The following is a 17,474-nucleotide window of genomic DNA, read 5'->3' on the forward strand; positions in this document are numbered from 1 at the left end:
CATGTCTAAGCATTCTGGGCTTTGGAAATCAAAATTACAGTTCTTGGGCAGTGAAGCCAAGAAAGCCCCACTGAAACCCTCACCAAAAAGTGCAGAAACTGAAATCAACCAGTGTTGATTTTAACACACCTGTAGTTAGAAATCTAATATGAAATCAGTGATATCTAAGAAAAAGACACTTTTTCACGAGAGGGCACAAAAGAATAGCTGTTCTCTTATACAAATGGGGGATTATACAATCTTTAAAAGTTCTTGCCCATTCCTAGGCCAAGTCTCTTCTTAAATCCTGCAAACTTTACTGTGACAGTTTATCCCTTCGAGAAAAAAAAATGCAGAAAATGATCTTCTCCGAGCAAGAGGGCAGGACAGACACACCCCAAACATGGGAGATCTGGCTGGTCTGCTGTTCATATAACAATGAGTTTAACCCACAAAGGTTAGGAAATTCAGAACTGAGTCCTTATTGTTTCCCGGGACTGTTGCAAACAGGATGGTGGGTCTGATTCCCATTTACATGAAGGCCCCTATATACCACCTAGGCAGCATAAAAGAACCTTAAAGTGATCTTTAAATTTAATCCATGCTCACTGTAATAACTGGGCCTACAAATTTACCCTAACTGTGAGCTCAACTGTAAAAAGTAGGGCTGTCAATTAATCAGTTAAGTCACGTGATTAACTCAAAAAAATGAATTGCGATTAATCGCACTTATAACAATAGAATACAAACTGAAATTTATTAAATATTTTTGGATGTTTTTCTACATTTTCAATATTGATCTCAATTACAACACAGGATACAAAATGTACAGTGATCACTTTATATTATTTTTTTATTACAAATATATGCACTGTAAAAATGATAAACAAAATAAATAGTATTTTTCAGTTCACCTCATAGATTCATAGATTCTAGGACTGGAAGGGACCTCAAGAGGTCATCGAGTCCAGTCCCCTGCCCGCATGGCAGGACCAAATACTGTCTAGACCATCTCTGATAGACATTTATCTAACCTACTCTTAAATATCTCCAGAGATGGAGATTCCACAACCTCCCTAGGCAATTTATTCCAGTGTTTAACCACCCTGACAGTTAGGAACTTTTTCCTAATGTCCAACCTAGACCTCCCTTGCTGCAGTTTAAACCCATTGCTTCTGGTTCTATCCTTAGAGGCTAAGGTGAACAAGTTTTCTCCCTCCTCCTTATGACACCCTTTTAGATACCTGAAAACTGCTATCATGTCCCCTCTCAGTCTTCTCTTCTCCAAACTAAACAAACCCAATTCTTTCAGCCTTCCTTCATAGGTCATGTTCTCAAGACCTTTAATCATTCTTGTTGCTCTTTGGACCCTTTCCAATTTCTCCACATCTTTTTTAAAATGCGGCGCCCAGAACTGGACACAATATTCCAGCTGAGGCCTAACCAGAGCAGAGTAGAGCGGAAGAATGACTTCTCGTGTCTTGCTCACAACACACCTGTTAATACATCCCAGAATCATGTTTGCTTTTTTTGCAACAGCATCACACTGTTGACTCATATTTAGCTTGTACTTCATACAAGTACTGAAGTGCAATCTCTTTATTGTGGAAGTGTGACTTGCAAATGCAGATTTTTTTGGTTACATAACTGCACTCAAAAAATAAAACAATGTAAAACTTTAGAGCCTACAAGTCCACTCAGTCCTACTGCCAATCGCTAAGACAAACAAGTTTGTTTACATTGACGGGAGATACTGCTGCCTACTTCTTATTTACAATGTCACCTGAAAGTGAGAACAGGTATTTGCATGGCACTTTTGTCGCCAGCATTGCAAGGTATTTACATGCCAGAGATGCTAAACATTCATATGCCCCTTCATGCTTCGGCCACCATTCCAGAGGACATGCTTCTATACTGATGATGCTCATTAAAAAAAATAATGCGTCAATTAAATTTGTGACTGTACTCCTTGGGGGGAGAATTGTATGTCTCCTGCTCCATTTTACCCGCATTCTGCATATATTTCATGTTATAGCAGTCTTGGATGGTGACCCAGCACATGTTCATTTTAAGAACACTTTCACAGCAGATTTGACAAAACGCAAAGAAGGTACCTATGTAAGATTTCTAAAAATACAGCTCTACCTCGCTGTCCTCGGGAGCCAAAAAATCTTACTGTGTTATATGCGAAACCGCGTTATATCGAACTTGCTTTGATCCGCCGGAATGCGCAGCCCCGCGCCCCCAGAGCACTGCTTTACTGCGTTATATCAGAATTCATGTTATATCGGGTCGCGTTATATTGGGGTAGAGGTGTAGCTACAGCACTCAACCCAAGGTTTAAGAATCGAAGTGCCATCCAAAATCGGAGAGGGACGAGGTGTGGAGCATGCTTTTGGAAGTCTTAAAAGAGCAACACTCTGATGTTGAAACTACAGAACCCGAACTACCAAAAAAGAAAATCAACCTTCTGCTGGTGATATCTGACTCAGATGATGAAAATGAACACGTGTCAGTCCGCATTACTTTGGATCATTATCAAGCACATCCTATCATCAGCATGGAAGCATGTCCTCTGGAATGGTGGTTGAAGCATGAAGGGACATATGAATCTTTAGCACATCTGGCATGTAAATATCTTGCCATGCCAGCTACAACAGTGCCATGCGAATGCCTGTTTTCACTTTCAAGTGATATTGTAAACAAGAAGCAGGCAGCATTATCTCCTGCAAATGTAAACAAACTTGTTTGTCTGACTGATTGGCTCACCAAGAAGTAGGACTGAGTGGACTTGTAGGCTCTAAAGTTTTACACTGTTTTGTTTTTGAATGCAGTTTTTTTGTACATGATTCTACATTTGTAAGTTCAACTTTCATGATAAACAGATTAAAATTTCTGTAGTGCAAAGGGCCATTACTGATTGCACATATTTCAGAGACATGAATTATGCTGCTGTAGTTGTAGTAGCAATAACTGAGCTGCTGTCCCTTCCTGGAGTCTAAGGCCTTGTGTAAAGGCATATCTACACTGCTCTGCAATTCAGACTCTGGGGTGTGTGAAAAGCAGTGTGCGCTAAAGTGCTGCGCTGTAACTCCCCTGCGTGGACCCTGCAGGTGTGAACTAAAAGATTCCTACTTCGCATTAATGAAGTTCTGTTTGAAGAGGACTGTTAATGAGAACTAGGAACCTTTTAGCTCATGCCTGCATCGTCCACATGGGGGAGTTACAGCAAAGCACTTTGGTGCTCACTACTGTTCACACCTTGTAGTCTAAACTAATAGGCAGTTTAGATTGCCCTAAGTCTAAGGCCTTGTTTAAGGATTTGCTCCAATGACAGCTATCAGTGTAGCTACACTGGTCCAACCTGGAGTGTAGACAGATTAAGTAATTGTTTGCACTAGTGCTCTGCATCACTGTCAGCCTAGACTAGGGACTGTGCTGGTGCAGCTCGGATGAGTGTCATTATAGCAAAGCCCCAGCCAAGACAAATCCTAAGAGGATAGTGGAGCTTTCCCTCTAAAGCATGCACATAAAACACAGCGTCTTTCCCCTACTCTGTAACTTTGGGTATGTCTTCACTGCAGAGCTAACTCGGTGATCAGCACCTGGGTCTGAGCAGCAGGTTAACCTAGCCCAGGTGTGAGCAGGCACACTGCAAATTCCTACCCAAGTTACTGTGTTCTCACAGGTACTGTTCTCACCAGTGTGTTACTGGAATCCCACGGCTCTCCATGCTGCAATAAGCTGAACCACTCCATCATTTTTTCAGTAAACTGGGGGAGAACTTGTCTGTCCTTCTGGGCACAAGGGAGAACTGTGGGAAGGCACTGGAGGACTAACAATCTGAGTGGTTTAGCCTGTGTAGCCAGGTTACCAGCTCAAGGGTAGCGCTGTAGTTCCAGACAGGCCAGCTAGCCCAGGTTCAAGACACCACCTCATTTGGATGAGAGAACTATGTGTATGGACAGAAGGACGGCTGGGGCAACGCTTTAGTAAGAGCCTGAGTTACCTCTGCACCAAAGACATATCCTCTATTTTGTGCTTGCTGATGCATTTGTTCTTTCTTTCTTGGTCCCACTCCTCAACAAATTTCCAGGCCACTTTTACTTTATCTCCACTCCTCAGATGCTCGTATACTAGGATGAAGGGTACCACGGTCTCTAGACAGAGAGACAAACAGAGGCCCTGTGTCTCAAATCTGACTCTGGGGCCCTCACACCTCCCTGACAGTGCAGCTTAATGAAGACTTGCTGCCAGCTCTTCCTTTAGTCAACAGAACTTCTGGGCCCCAGCTCCTCAAGAGGACTTCATTAGAGCGGAAGGGCTGCACAGCAGTGAACACAGCAACTGGCGGCATAACTTTCCAGTGTAGCATATGACAGCAAGTTCCTCATATAACAGTGGTGATGTGCATTCTCCCAGCCTGTTTCTCTCCTGTCCACAGGGATCAGGGAAAGGTTGGGGGAGGAAGGAGAGGAGAGCGAACAGAGCTGCAGACATGACTGTTTCCTCTCCTTCACTCAGGAAGAGGTAGCTCTGTGATGAATTTTCTCCATGCTGCTATGATTGGAAGGAAATGAATGGAACCACTGATTAAAAAAAAAAAAAAATCTCTGCCAGATGACACTAATATGGACAATATACCTTAGAATACCACACCCTGAAAAGTATTTAAATACATTATTAATTGGCCCTGACAAATGTAAAACACATTTAAGTGAGACTGGCAGCCTTATGTCTAATCAGTTAAAAAAAAAAAAAAAAAAAAAACCTACATGAGACTCCATTTGAAAAAGGCAGGGCCAAATTCTGGCCTTATCAGAACAATAGCGGGGGCTGGGGGGGAGACATGGACGGACAGAATAGCAGGAGTCAAACAGAAGACCCCTGAGCTGTCCTGTAGGCACAAAGCAGGATGGCTCAGAAAGCATGGAGAGCAATGGGCTTTGTGGCACTCCTTACTGCTACCCCTGTATGCCCTTCCCCCTCATGCCTGTTAATGAAGGGAGCCAACTCACAGAAGGTGGGGCAACACTAGCTACACTCCCCAAGATGCTGATTACATCTCTTTAAGACTTCTTTGTGCCACACAACTGCTGAAATGAATGGAAGTGGAAACGTCACAATTTGAACATTTATTTGGAGCTGGTTTTAGAACACAACTACAGGTACTTGCAGCCGCTACATTTCTAAAATCCTGGGTATCTGAAAAGCGATTAAGATGATTTAAATCATTTTTAAAAGGAAACCAAACACACAGACCTCTATTGGCTCACAATTTGTATATTACATTTTCTCTGGATTCAAATTCAAGTATCAAGTTATAGATGCCTGAATGAGCATCTGCAATGAAAACAGCAACTAAGCACTAGCTACAGAGATATGAATAGGTACTGCAATAAGAGGTCATTTCACTGCCTTATAAAAGACCAGGTGGGTGAGGTAATATCTTTTATTGGACCAATAAAAGATATAACCTCTAATCTCTGTCTCTCTAATATCCTGGGGCCAACACAGCTACAACAAGGTTGCATATTAAAAAAGATCAGTTAGTTAGAAACCTGCGTATTTACCCAATACACTCAAAGGTCTGGATCTGTTACTTTCCTTTCACAACTAATATTTCACCTTTTAGGAGGAATAAAAATCCCCTAAAATATAACATCATGGACTGAATTGTCAAACATTTCTAGATATCAATACTGCTAAAAAAGACATTAAAAAAGATAAAACCAAAGAGGTCTGGCCCTAATATTTACTATACACTATCTATTTCCCTAGCTTGACAACAGAAAGCAATAGATTTAGATTAACAGTTAAATTAATTAATTAATTAATTAATTAATGGAGATATCCTATCTCCTAGAACTGGAAAGGACCTTGAAAGGTCATTGAGTCCAGCCCCCTGCCTTCACTAGCAGGACCAAGTACTGATTTTGCCCCAGATCCCTAAGTGGCCCCCTCAAGGATTGAACTCCCAACCCTGGGTTTAGCAGGCCAATGCTCAAACCACTGAGATATATCCCTCCCCCCGTTATAATATTTATAATTATTAGTTATAATAACCCACACCTGCACTCTGTCTTTCATTTAAAAAAAGTCAGAACTATATTTGTACTGTAACATCTTTCTTAGCCTTCCCAAAATTCATCAGTCTACTGTCCATATATTTAAAGATTGTCTCAATTAAACTAACTTCACACATATCTCACAAATACTTTAATAACGTGGGTCACTTTATAGCAGTCGATACTTTACTATTACTAACCTGTAATGGCAAAACTACCATGTGTTATTGTATGTAAGTTCCATTGAATCTTCACAAAGTTGACTGGAGCAAAGAATATTTCTAAAACACTTTACAGTGTAAAAGTTAGATTCATTTCCACAACCAGCAGTAATAATGTTAGTAGTTTCCGTTTAAAAGTGTATCCGTTTCCTAGGTTTTTGTTGTTTGTTATAAGGAACTGGGAGTGCACAAAGTTCAACTGCTTCTAAAAGAAATTAAAACAAATACACATACAACATACTCGGCAGACACTCCCACTGCTCACAGGAAAACGCCTTCATTACTAAGGCACCTACAACAGCACCTACACAGCACCGACAACGTTTTGTGTTCACAGGAGGAAAGCTAATGAATATGACAGAAATGTCAGCTTCCTGAATAAAGCGGCACGGTGAAAATAGGCTTTATGTTGCCAGGAACTATTACCGGTATATTATACTTTTAAATCACCTTTGCAAATCAGTGGATCCATCTTCCAGCATGAGATCTGTCTGTACCATCTCTTGTTTCAGTTCTCCAATTTCTGAGGCAATTGTGTCAATGAGCTAGACAGGGACAAAAATAGTATGACGTCAAGCAAGCGGAAGAGGCGTGGAAACAGAATGGACAAGTTTAGTCACTGGACATTACAAACCTTTTATCCCATTCTATTTGGACTTCCCTTACAATAGAAAAAATAAGGGTAAGGGACAGACTGTACTTGTTCTTGGAGGCAGGACAATTGAAGTTTAACTGCAGTATATAACATCCCAGGAAATTGGATCAGTTTATTATTTTAATTAGATATATTAATACCGTAGTCTCAATAGGCACAAACATAGTAAGGTATTAATTAAAAAAACAACAACATGGTTTAACTACAGTAACATTCAGTTCTACAATTTAAAAAAAGGCCCATAAAAATATCAAAAAAAACCCACAAACTTCAAAAGTTCTTTCACAGGTACACAAAACCATATTTTCAGCATTCTTTGGTACAAAAATAAATATATTTGCACAAATAAAAGAGTAATTACTTTTTGCACTAACTCTTGGACTGCATCTGAACAGACCGGTTATTAGTTAAATGATGAAGTGGTCCAGTACTTTAACAGAGGGATCAGAACGAGACTTCAGTTTAGGGTTACTGGGAAATCTCAGTGACTGAGCAATTATGGGAATTATGGCCTATAGGAATCCAATGTTTGCAAATATTTTGCTAGGAAACAGCAGAAAATGATTCTCCCATCAAGTTTACAAGTCATAATCATTCAGTCCCCTATACTTTCCATAGGGATAGCATCAAAGTGTGCTTGGTACATGATGCAAGTGAGATGGAATAAATACAGGAGAAGTCAGATTTTTAAAAAATAAAATAGCCAAAAGTAAGCAAAGCTTTAAAAAACAAACAAAACCCCACAAAACAAAACCCAGACCCTTTCCAACCCAACTCTAAGCTATCTTCTTCATCACACAAGAGGCAATATCTTAAGATCTTAGTAATATTGGTAGCCTTACAAGAACAGTGTTTTCAAAGTGCTGTACTATTATTACCAAACACCATTTTTCCCCATTGTGTCATAATCACAAAGAGATTCTCCTCCAACATCAGACAGGCATGCCTTCTTTTATTGCACATTATTATTTTGATCAATCCAAAGGCAAAGTTTCAGTCTACATTTAGATTAGAGCTCTCCAGTCCTGTTATAGGTTCCAGGGTTTATATAATAAAACTACAGGAAATATAGTACATCCTTCTATCTTTTCATAGGCATTTTCCCTTTCAGGATCACAATCCTAATAAGTAATCTTAAGTACCAGTGTACCATTGTTTTGAGAATTTACAAAAGAAAGATTTTCCTCCTGTTGACTAAGGAAAATGCGCATATTGCATCCTTTGACTCACTACAGTGAATTGGGAAAAAGCATGGCGAGTCTCTAGGCATCAGAAGTAGCCACACTGACAGTGAAATTGTACTGAAGTCATTTTCTCGCCCTACACTAGGAGGCAACCTACCTCTTGTGCACTACACACCAATGGAAATGGCATCTTTACTGCCAAGAACAGAGCTGTGTATTCAGTTGGCTTTTAATACATGGGGCCAAATTCATTCCCGGTTTTACCGTAGGGATGAATCCAGCCCAGGTAGTCCTGCTTTATATGGTTAAAATAAAGAGTCCTTGTTTCCATAGTTGAAAATCTAAACTGAAAGATGTAGTTGGCCAAACCTAATCCAATTCTAGCATGTGGTCATGTATTTCTGAGGTTATAAACAGTGAACGACAAGCCTATCAATCAACCAGTTACCGGGAAGTGCTAGGTGGGAGACGCTGCCTAGAAATAATTGGCAACCCTGTTGGTTGGAAAAAAGCAGGCTAGTCATTGATAGACCTAGGCCACGAGGATGAGTGATCCCTTTGAGGTATTATCTATTTTATGTGCCTCCCATTATCACAGTATCTGAGCACATTATAATCTTTAATGCATTTATCTTCACAGCATCTCTGCAAAGCAGGGAAGTGCTATTATCCCCCATTTTACAGGTGGGGAACTGAGCCACAAAGAGATTAAGTGACTTGGCCATGGTCACACAAAAGTCTGTGACATAGCAGGGAATTGAACTCACATCACCATAGTCCCAGGCTAGATTTATTCATCAGCTAAACTAGTCAAGAAATATATATGCCAAGTCCTACACAACCAGTACGACTTACTGCACTTCTCTGGCTTTTATAACCTTCTTGCTGTTCCTGACTCCACTCCAGTTTTTCCTCTCTTTCCTGTAATAAATCATAGTGAATTTATGAATTGTCTTCAAGGTTTGTCTTCAAGGTTTGCTTCCACTTTTCTTTCTCTCTTCTCCTTTTCCCTAAATTGTGCACGCTACCTCCTCTATTATATATTCTGTCTCTCTTTCTGTCACCACATCTCTCTCCCACAATAAAATCTCACATATATTTATACAGATATGCACAAAATACACACAGAGTGCTTCCCTCTCCCCTCACCCAAACTTATCTCATCATCTGTGCACTCAAACAACAAGGCTGGGAAATTTTTCCCGAGAACTAATTTTTCTAGCTGCAGACACAGACAAGAGATTCAGACTTCCACTGTTCAGCAAATGAATTACAGTAGAACCTCAGAGCTATGAACACCAGAGTTTCGAACTGACCAGTCAACCACACCCCTCATTTAGAACGGAAAGTATGCAATCAGGCAGCAGCAGAGAGGAAAGGAAAGGAAAGGAAAAGCAAATACAGTACAGTACTGTGTTAAACATAAACTACTAAAAAAATAAAGGGAACGTTTAAAAAATAAGATTTGACATGGTAAGGAAACTGTTTATGTGCTTGTTTCATTTAAATGAGTGGTTCTCAAACTTTTGTACTGGTGACCCCTTTTACATTGCAAGCCTCTGTGCGACCCCCCCTTTTAAATTAAAAACACTTCTTTACATATTTCACACCATTATAAATGCTGGAGGCCGACAGTTCACGACCCTCCATGTAATAACCTAGTGACCCCCTGAGGGGTCCCGACCCCAAAGTTGAGAACCCCTGATTTAAATTAAGATGGTTAAAAGCAGCATTTTTTCCTTTTGCATAGTAAAGTTTCAAAGCTGTATTAAGTCAATGTTCAGTTGTAAATTTTGGAAAGAACCACCATAATGTTTGTTCAGAGTTACGAACATTTCTGAGTTACTAACCACGTCCATTCCCAAGATGTTCGTAACTTTGAAGTTCTACTGTACCATCCTTCCCTACCCCATCAAGATATAGGGAAAGGGTAATGTTCCAGGGCTCTATCTTTCATATCAGCTTCCAGCTAGTAGGTGTCTGATAAATTGGAAAACTCATGCACCTTCTCTCTCCCTCCCCAACCTGCCTGACTTCTGGAAGAATGAAGGAGAATTCTTTCTCAAGGTTCCAGTACTTTATACCTCCCTTCTGTCTCGTGACTGCTGCAACAGAGACGTGTGAGTCCACTACTCTACCTCCTCCCTCAGCTTTCTGGCTGGAATATCAGTGTTTCCACTACTCTACCCTTCCTACATCCTTCATTTTTGAGTCTCTCTCCCCAGCAAATACCTCAACTGATCATCTCTGCTGCTGCTGCTGCTAAGAGCTTTCCAAAGAGGCAGCAGAGTGCAACTGAACTATTTTTGTCAGTTTCACTATCATTGCAGAGAACTGAAAACTGAAAGATTGTGGCTTGTTTCCATTTTCCTACTGTTTGAAAAAGCAATGAGCAGCAGCAGAGGCACTGGAACAATCTGTCTGCACATTCAGAAAGGCAGCAGTGCAATGGATTAACCTCGGATTGGCAGGTTTTTTTGTTTTTTTGCACAATAAGGGCTAGAAACGGTTATTTGGGGTTTTTTGTTGTTGGTTTTTTGGGGGGGTTGGTTTGTGTTCGTTTTGGAAAAAAGAAGAACGCTTAGGTTCTGCGGAAAGTGATGGTACATGCCTCAGAGGTTTCCTATTCACTGTGAGGAAACAGAGTTTTCAAACCCTGAGCATGCCAAGTGGCTGAAATGCTGAGGTCAGTACAGGGATGAGTAACCACTTACTTCCAGGAGACTTGCTACATCGTCAGCTAATTATTAGAATAGAAGATTACGAGTTAGAAAACCTGGGTTCAAACTCTTGATTGCCAATGATGCACTGTGTGACCTGTAATTCTATTTACCTTTATAAAGTACGAGATCCTACAATGAAAATCACTACACAGAAGCAGATTTTTAAAATATATTATTAATTAATTATTATTATTATTAAAAGATTATTCTGGTTAATTCAGTATACCAACTCTAAAAATGACCTTTGCAATATGAAGTATTAAGCTGACAGGGACATCTCTGAAGTCAAGAGAGCAGCATTTTGGGTATTTAGGAGCATCCTGAGACCTATGCTATGTATGTGGTGACACAGAGTCCCCTCTCCTCCTACCCAATCCTCCTGTCAGAGTGCCTCCAACAACACCATAGAGAATGGAGGGCCTGATCGCAAGGAGGGAGGAACTACAATAGTACCTCACGCTTCTTTGCACAAGGTCCCATAAGCCCTAAGGCCTGCCCTGCAAGCATCTTACATGAGGCAAAGATTCAGAATAACTGTGTGGACTACTTTTAATTGGCACATTAAAAGAGGGAGCCACAGTTTTTAAGAAGACATTATCAAATGAGGCAAAGGGAACAGAGATTTCTTAAGCACTGACTTGCAACCCAAGTGACTTCCACGATAGGTCTCTCTTTTAATTTCAGGTGCTTTCTTAGGACTTAGCAGGAGCAGAGGAAGGATTCTCCAGCTGCCCTCTGGCTGCCACAAAGGCAATTGGTACAGAGAAGTCTATCAGGAGTGGGGGGGAAGGAAGAGTCATTTCTCTAATTACCTGTACTACTTTGGCATCCCAGAGGTCTACCAACCTTGACCACTCTTCAATTGTAGAGGTCTGCTCTCCTCAGTAGCTAAAGCGGCAGCAAGGCTGGGTGTTTTAGATACCTCAGCCATGATCATGCATTACAGTTGAGAAGCTTGCCATATAAAATGCAGAGGAGCTGGTCAGACCTGATTGTGCACTCTCACCACAATAGGAGCACTTGGTTGCTTTCCTCTTAGCCTTGCCTAACTAAATCGAAGAGGGGAAAAAAAACTAGCCAAAAGGAAACGTCTGAACAGCAGGGGAGAACATTAAAATCACAGCGCTCTTCACTCTAAGGAAGGAACAGGAATCTAAAGACAACCTGGGTTGCCCCTCCAAAGTTCTGCTATTCAATTGTTTCCTCATGGTCTCTTAAGCGTGACCCAAGCAAAATCTCATCTAGCTAGAGAACCATTTGTCCATCTGAGAAAAGGCCCTAGCTAGTCCACAGAAAGCTGGCCCTAAATTCTTTAGCAAGATCCCTGGACTCCATGGGGTATCAAACTGCCACTGTTGCAGCAGCTTCACTTATTTTTGAAAAATTTAGGTTTTTAATTAACTAAATATTGGAATAAAGCAACCAATTGATACAGTAGCCCTGTGTTATTTTTCTATTGAAAGCAATCTGTCGTCACTGGATGACTGGCCCCTTTAAGAGGGAGCAGGGGCCAGTGCACCTGCGATGGATTACCTGCTACCCAACTGGTCTTAAGGAAAAGCACCTGGGCATTATAAAGGGGGAGACTGCAAAAGGGGAAGGCTGGCTACCTGCTGACTTCTCTCAACCCAGGGAGGTGAGGATGTTGCTAAAGGAAGTTGTGGCAGAGGCTGTAGAGAGCAGAAAGTTCCTGCAGGAGACCCTGAATAACCAGAGGAGGGTCCAGGAGAGCAGCAGAAGGGGGCTATCCAGAGACGGAGAGACGAAAAAGGCTCAGCTCCAGCAAGGAAGGTCTGGGAGTGGTTGCTTGATGAAGAGCAGACTGGAACAAAAAAGCTTCAGGACTGGCTGAATGTCCCAGAGTGGAGTATGAATGTTTATGTTGTTGTGGTGATGGACTTCGTTTTAGGACTTTGAGGATTGTTTTGAATTGTTTGTTATTAAACCTGCTCCAGGCAAGACTGGTGTTAGCCATGAGAGAGCCTGTGTGGAGTTTATTAACAGAGTAGTTCCCAAACTTTTTATGAAGGTGGCCCATAAACTGCATTTTCTCTTTTTTGGCAATCCACCCAAGATCCACGATGGAGGGGTGGGCAGGCTAAACATGAGTGGCGTTGCGACCCCATGCTAGGGTTACCACCTTTCAGGTTCCCAAAAAGAGGACATTGCCGGAGGGGCAGGAACTGAGGGGGTACAGTTGGGGGAGAAGGATGGGGTACCTGCAGCGGAGGTACACACTGGAGGTGGGGAGCAGTGTCACTCCCTGTCACAGTGGCAGGACAGCTGGTGCAAGCCCAGGACGCAGCGATTTGTTAAGGGAAGGCTGTGCACCATGGGAGTCCTTTGACCAGGATGCATCTTGGGAGCTGAAGCCCAGCTGACATGTACAAACCACAGAAGAGAATGGGGACATAAGCCAACCGAATTGCAATTCCCAGAAGGCATTGGGGAAACATATCCAAATCAAAATCTCAGTTTTTGGCCAAAATATTTTTGTTTTCAATTTTTTGTTTGTTTTTGTTTTGACAAAAGAAAAATGAATTTTTCACAGAAAGCACAAACAATTTTTTGCAACAAACAAACAAACAATTAGTCAAAGCAAAAACAGTTGCCCTAGTGTTGACAGAATTCTAACTGGAAATTGTTATAAGAATGTTTACATTTTTTGCTGTTTACAGGCAGATATTGTTACAAGAGGTGCTAACAGCTAATGTACCAGTAGATGGAGCTCAAGAATGTGTAGCATAGTTCCTGGGTTTTCTAGGATCAATAGAAATATTTGTTGATGGGATGGATGTGGAAATTTTGGTAATATGTTAATGATTAGTATGCATGCCTGAACTTCCCTATGCACTTTGCACACTGATTTTAAAAGGTAAGGGATGAGATATTTGAATCACTTAACATTCTGGTTCAAGACCAGAATCATTAACGTGAACTGAATAGAACCTACCCATATGAATGGATAAGCTGAAACAGCCAAGAGACAAGGCAAAAGACTGCACATTCAAAATGGAGTTTGCATTTTGGTATATATAGAGAGAGTTCATAATCTCACACAGAATGCACAGACTGTACAGCAGTGGTCTGCTACCTTTTTACGCACAAGATCACTTTGAATTTAAGTGCCACCCAGGATCTACCCCGCCCCTTCCCCAAGGCCCCACCCCTCTCCTATCCCCCCTTCCTCCATTGTTCGCTCTCCCCCACCCTCACTCACTTTCATGGGGTTGGGACAGGAAGGTGGGTGCGGGAAGGGGGTGTGGGCTCTGGGCTGGGGCTGGGGGGTTTAGAGTGTGGGAGGTGGCTCTGGGCTGAGCCTTGGGTAGGGGTGAGGAGGGGGTGTGGGGTGCAGACTCTGGGAGGGAGTTTGGGTGCAGGATGGGGCTCCAGGCTTGGGCAGAGTGTTGGGGTACAGGAGGGGGTATGGGGTGCAGCTCCAGGAGGGGGCTCAGGGCTGGGGCGGGGGGTTGGGATGTGGGTGGCACTTACCTCGGGCAGCTCCCGGTTAGCGGACAGAGATCGCGATCAACTGTCAGGGGCTCCAGGATCAACCAGTCAATTGCAATCTACCAGTTGGTGACCACTGCTGTACAGACAGATCCCCCAGTTCCTCACAGTTGTACACCAAAAAGGGCAGCTTGTGTGCAGATCTTTACATGGCGCTCTTAACAAACACACTTCTACCCAAAACTACTAGCTAGAACGCTGAACATATAATGACAACAAAAACAATAAGGAGTCTGGTGGCACCTTAAAGACTAACAGATTTATCTGGGTCTTTAAGGTGCCACCAGACTCCTTATTGTTTTTGTAGATACAGACTAACACGGTTACCCCCTGATACTTGACATAATGACAACAGTTATGATGTAGTGAGGTCAATGCAGTTGCAGGTGCTCGTTACCTCATCAGGCCCAATATAATTGAATTCTTGAAATTCAGTTCTGCCTTCACAAAGGGTCTGTTTGAAATCTCATTTAACTCAATGGAAAAAGACCACTGACTTTCAAGGAGTTTTGGATCAGGCCCCAAAAGACTAATATTTTGAGGAAATTTTCTTAAAAGATCAGATGGAATTACATTTCGGTTTGTAGGCTCTGTACCAAGCTCATAGCAATCATAAGCTTTAAGACCATGGAAGTGATCTGCAGAGATCTTACAGGGATTATTCATGGCAATGAGATACTGATATCAAAGCCAATACTACAGGAATTACTGAAACTGGGACCATTGGTGCACATATACAAAGAATAAAAAAATAAAACACCACCACACAGAGTAAATGCCTAGGTGGAAATAGAAAGTCATCATCTGAAATCCAAAGTTTAAATTAAGTCAGTAATTTCTACATATATAACAACCAGTTTCACATCCACAATGCTTCCTCAGAAATAATCCAAAAAAGGAAAACCCTTTTCAAGATCAAATTCTGTAATAACATCATTTAGCCATTCATTTTCATTTGAAGAAATACACAGCCATTATAAACCCAAATAATCATTATCATGACCCAGAGAACATGACGTCACATATTAGCATACCATCATAGTATACATCAGCAACCACAGAACTCTTCTCTGGCATGATATTGCCCAACAAAACCTATTCCAAACATTACCCAAGTACTAATTATTTACACTCTCAAAATCCAGGAACGAAATTGCAAAATACGAGCATCTCAAAACCACACATGCACCCGTTTTCTTTTATACTGCAACCCATTATGCTTAATGTCAGCCAACAATATTCATCCCATAGGCCTAGACTTTGAAGGCTAGTACAGATGGTATACTGATTAGTATACACTGTCCACAAATGGAATAGACCACTGCTATTCATGCACATCAGTTTCCTCTGCTCCTGAACTGATGAAATTGCTCTTCCACTCTGCTTTCCATCTTTAGGACCTTATACCAGTGGTATAAGTCAGAACAGCCTCTAAGCCAGGGGTTCTCAAACTTTTGTTGTCAGAAGGGGACCGCGGTGCAATGAAATTACTACACGACCCCAGGGAGGGGGGACCGAAGCCCTAAGCCTGCCTGAGCCCTGCCGCCTTGGGTGGGGGAAGGCCAAAGCCAAAGCCTGAACCCCACTGCCCTGGGTCGGGGGACCAAAGCCGAAGCCAAGGGCTTCAGCCTCAGGCAGGGGTCCTGTAATCTGAGCACCGCTGCCCAGGGCTGAAGTCCTCAGGCTTTAGCTTCGGCCCTAAGAGGTGGGGCTCAGGCTTCTGCGTCGGGCCCCAGCAAATCTAAGCCAGCCCTGGTGACCCCATTAAAATGGGGTTGTGACCCACTTTGGGGTACCAACCTATAGTTGGAGAACTGCTATTCTAAGCTATTCTAACAGACTTTGGGGCCAAGCACCACACAATCAGAGACCTATAACCATCTCCCAGAAGTCCCCCTCCCATCACCACACACTACTGCCCTGTGTCTAGAGGAGTGCAGCTACAATGGATAATCTAGTACCCTATCTCACATAGCCCTCGGAAAGTTGTCCATACCATTGATTTTTACAGGTGGGTCTTTCTATCCATTGGACTGGTGCAAAAAGTCTGTGTTGCAAAACAGGTGCCTTTTGTCTAGATGGATGTTGCAGGACATTGGTTAGAAAGAAAAATGATGCCCATCTTTGCATGGCAGATGCATTACCTGCTTCTGTACTGCAATGTAACTAAAAGTTCACTGTGAATTTATGAAACCTCCAAGTTGCTCATAATGCACTTCAAAGATCAACTGTAGTGGCAACCGCTGAATGTTTCCAAGGGAATACCCTCAGACCTTTAAAATAGCTAAGATGGAAAAAGGAGGATAAACATTTCTAACCTGGAAAGGGAGCATAGCCTAAAAACAAGGACCTATGCTGTACTTCATCAGGAAGCAACTCTCTGCTCTAGCTCCCTTTCCCCCCAGCATTTCCATTTTTCATTCTTTCTGGAGCCTTGCATCCTCTTTGGCATCTGAGCTTTTTCCTTCCTGTTTTGATAAGTGGAGTGCAGCAATTCTCAAAGGGCGTTCTGTATAAGAACCTGGCAAAAAGCCAATGATGGCCGAATGCTCAAGAGTTCCTATTTGTGGACTTTTCCCAATGTCTGTACAGAACTGAAGTATTTATATACTTCAGCAACTTGCAATTTGTGCCGTGAGCCAGGAATTTCTAATATCCCCTCCCTTGGGCTGGTAACATTTAACTCTGTTATGGATTAAAATCTGGTTAAGTAACAGGCAAGTCTTAGAAACTGTTTATTTTCAGGGAAGACAGACAATAGATGGGTCCCTCTAAAATGTTTTGACGGTTGGGGGAGCCAACAGAGAGGAAGGATGACCTGACCTGTTGGTTAGATACTAACCTGGGACTAGGGAGATGAAGATTCAATTCTCTGCCAAAAAAAAAAAAAATCTTGTGTGACCTTGGGGTGAGTCACTTAGGGCAGATCTACACTATGGTCTACACCTGGGGGTGGGGTGGAGGGGCGAGAGGGCAACTGCCCAGGGGCCCTTGAGATTTTAAAGGGCCTGGAGGCCCCTGGCCGCCACCACTGCTGCAGTAGCAGCAGCGGCAGCCGGGAGCCCTGGGCCATTTTAAATTGCCCAGGTGGGCCGCAGGGCTCCTACGGACGTGCACGACTGCTCCGGGCCCTG

General features: G+C 42.3%; 1 protein-coding gene across 4 annotated transcripts in view; it reads right to left on the reverse strand.

The window, feature by feature from the left end:
• RIN2 (Ras and Rab interactor 2) overlaps nucleotides 1-17,474 on the reverse strand; it is a 114,370-nt gene that overhangs the window by 42,846 nt on the left and 54,050 nt on the right. For 2 of the 4 annotated variants that reach the window (XM_054024004.1, XM_054024002.1), the window contains 2 exons: nucleotides 8,963-9,028; nucleotides 6,719-6,813 (listed from right to left, as the gene is read on the reverse strand). The exons of 1 other annotated variant lie outside the window; for it this stretch is intronic. In XM_054024004.1, coding sequence (XP_053879979.1) covers nucleotides 6,719-6,813; nucleotides 8,963-9,028 — 161 coding nt within the window. The remainder of the gene's footprint in view (nucleotides 1-6,718; nucleotides 6,814-8,962; nucleotides 9,029-17,474) is intronic. One more of the 4 variants, XM_054024003.1, reaches the window with a different exon arrangement.

This window comes from Malaclemys terrapin, chromosome 3 (assembly GCF_027887155.1).
Source record: "Malaclemys terrapin pileata isolate rMalTer1 chromosome 3, rMalTer1.hap1, whole genome shotgun sequence".
In the NCBI taxonomy this organism is placed as follows: Eukaryota; Metazoa; Chordata; order Testudines; family Emydidae; genus Malaclemys; species Malaclemys terrapin.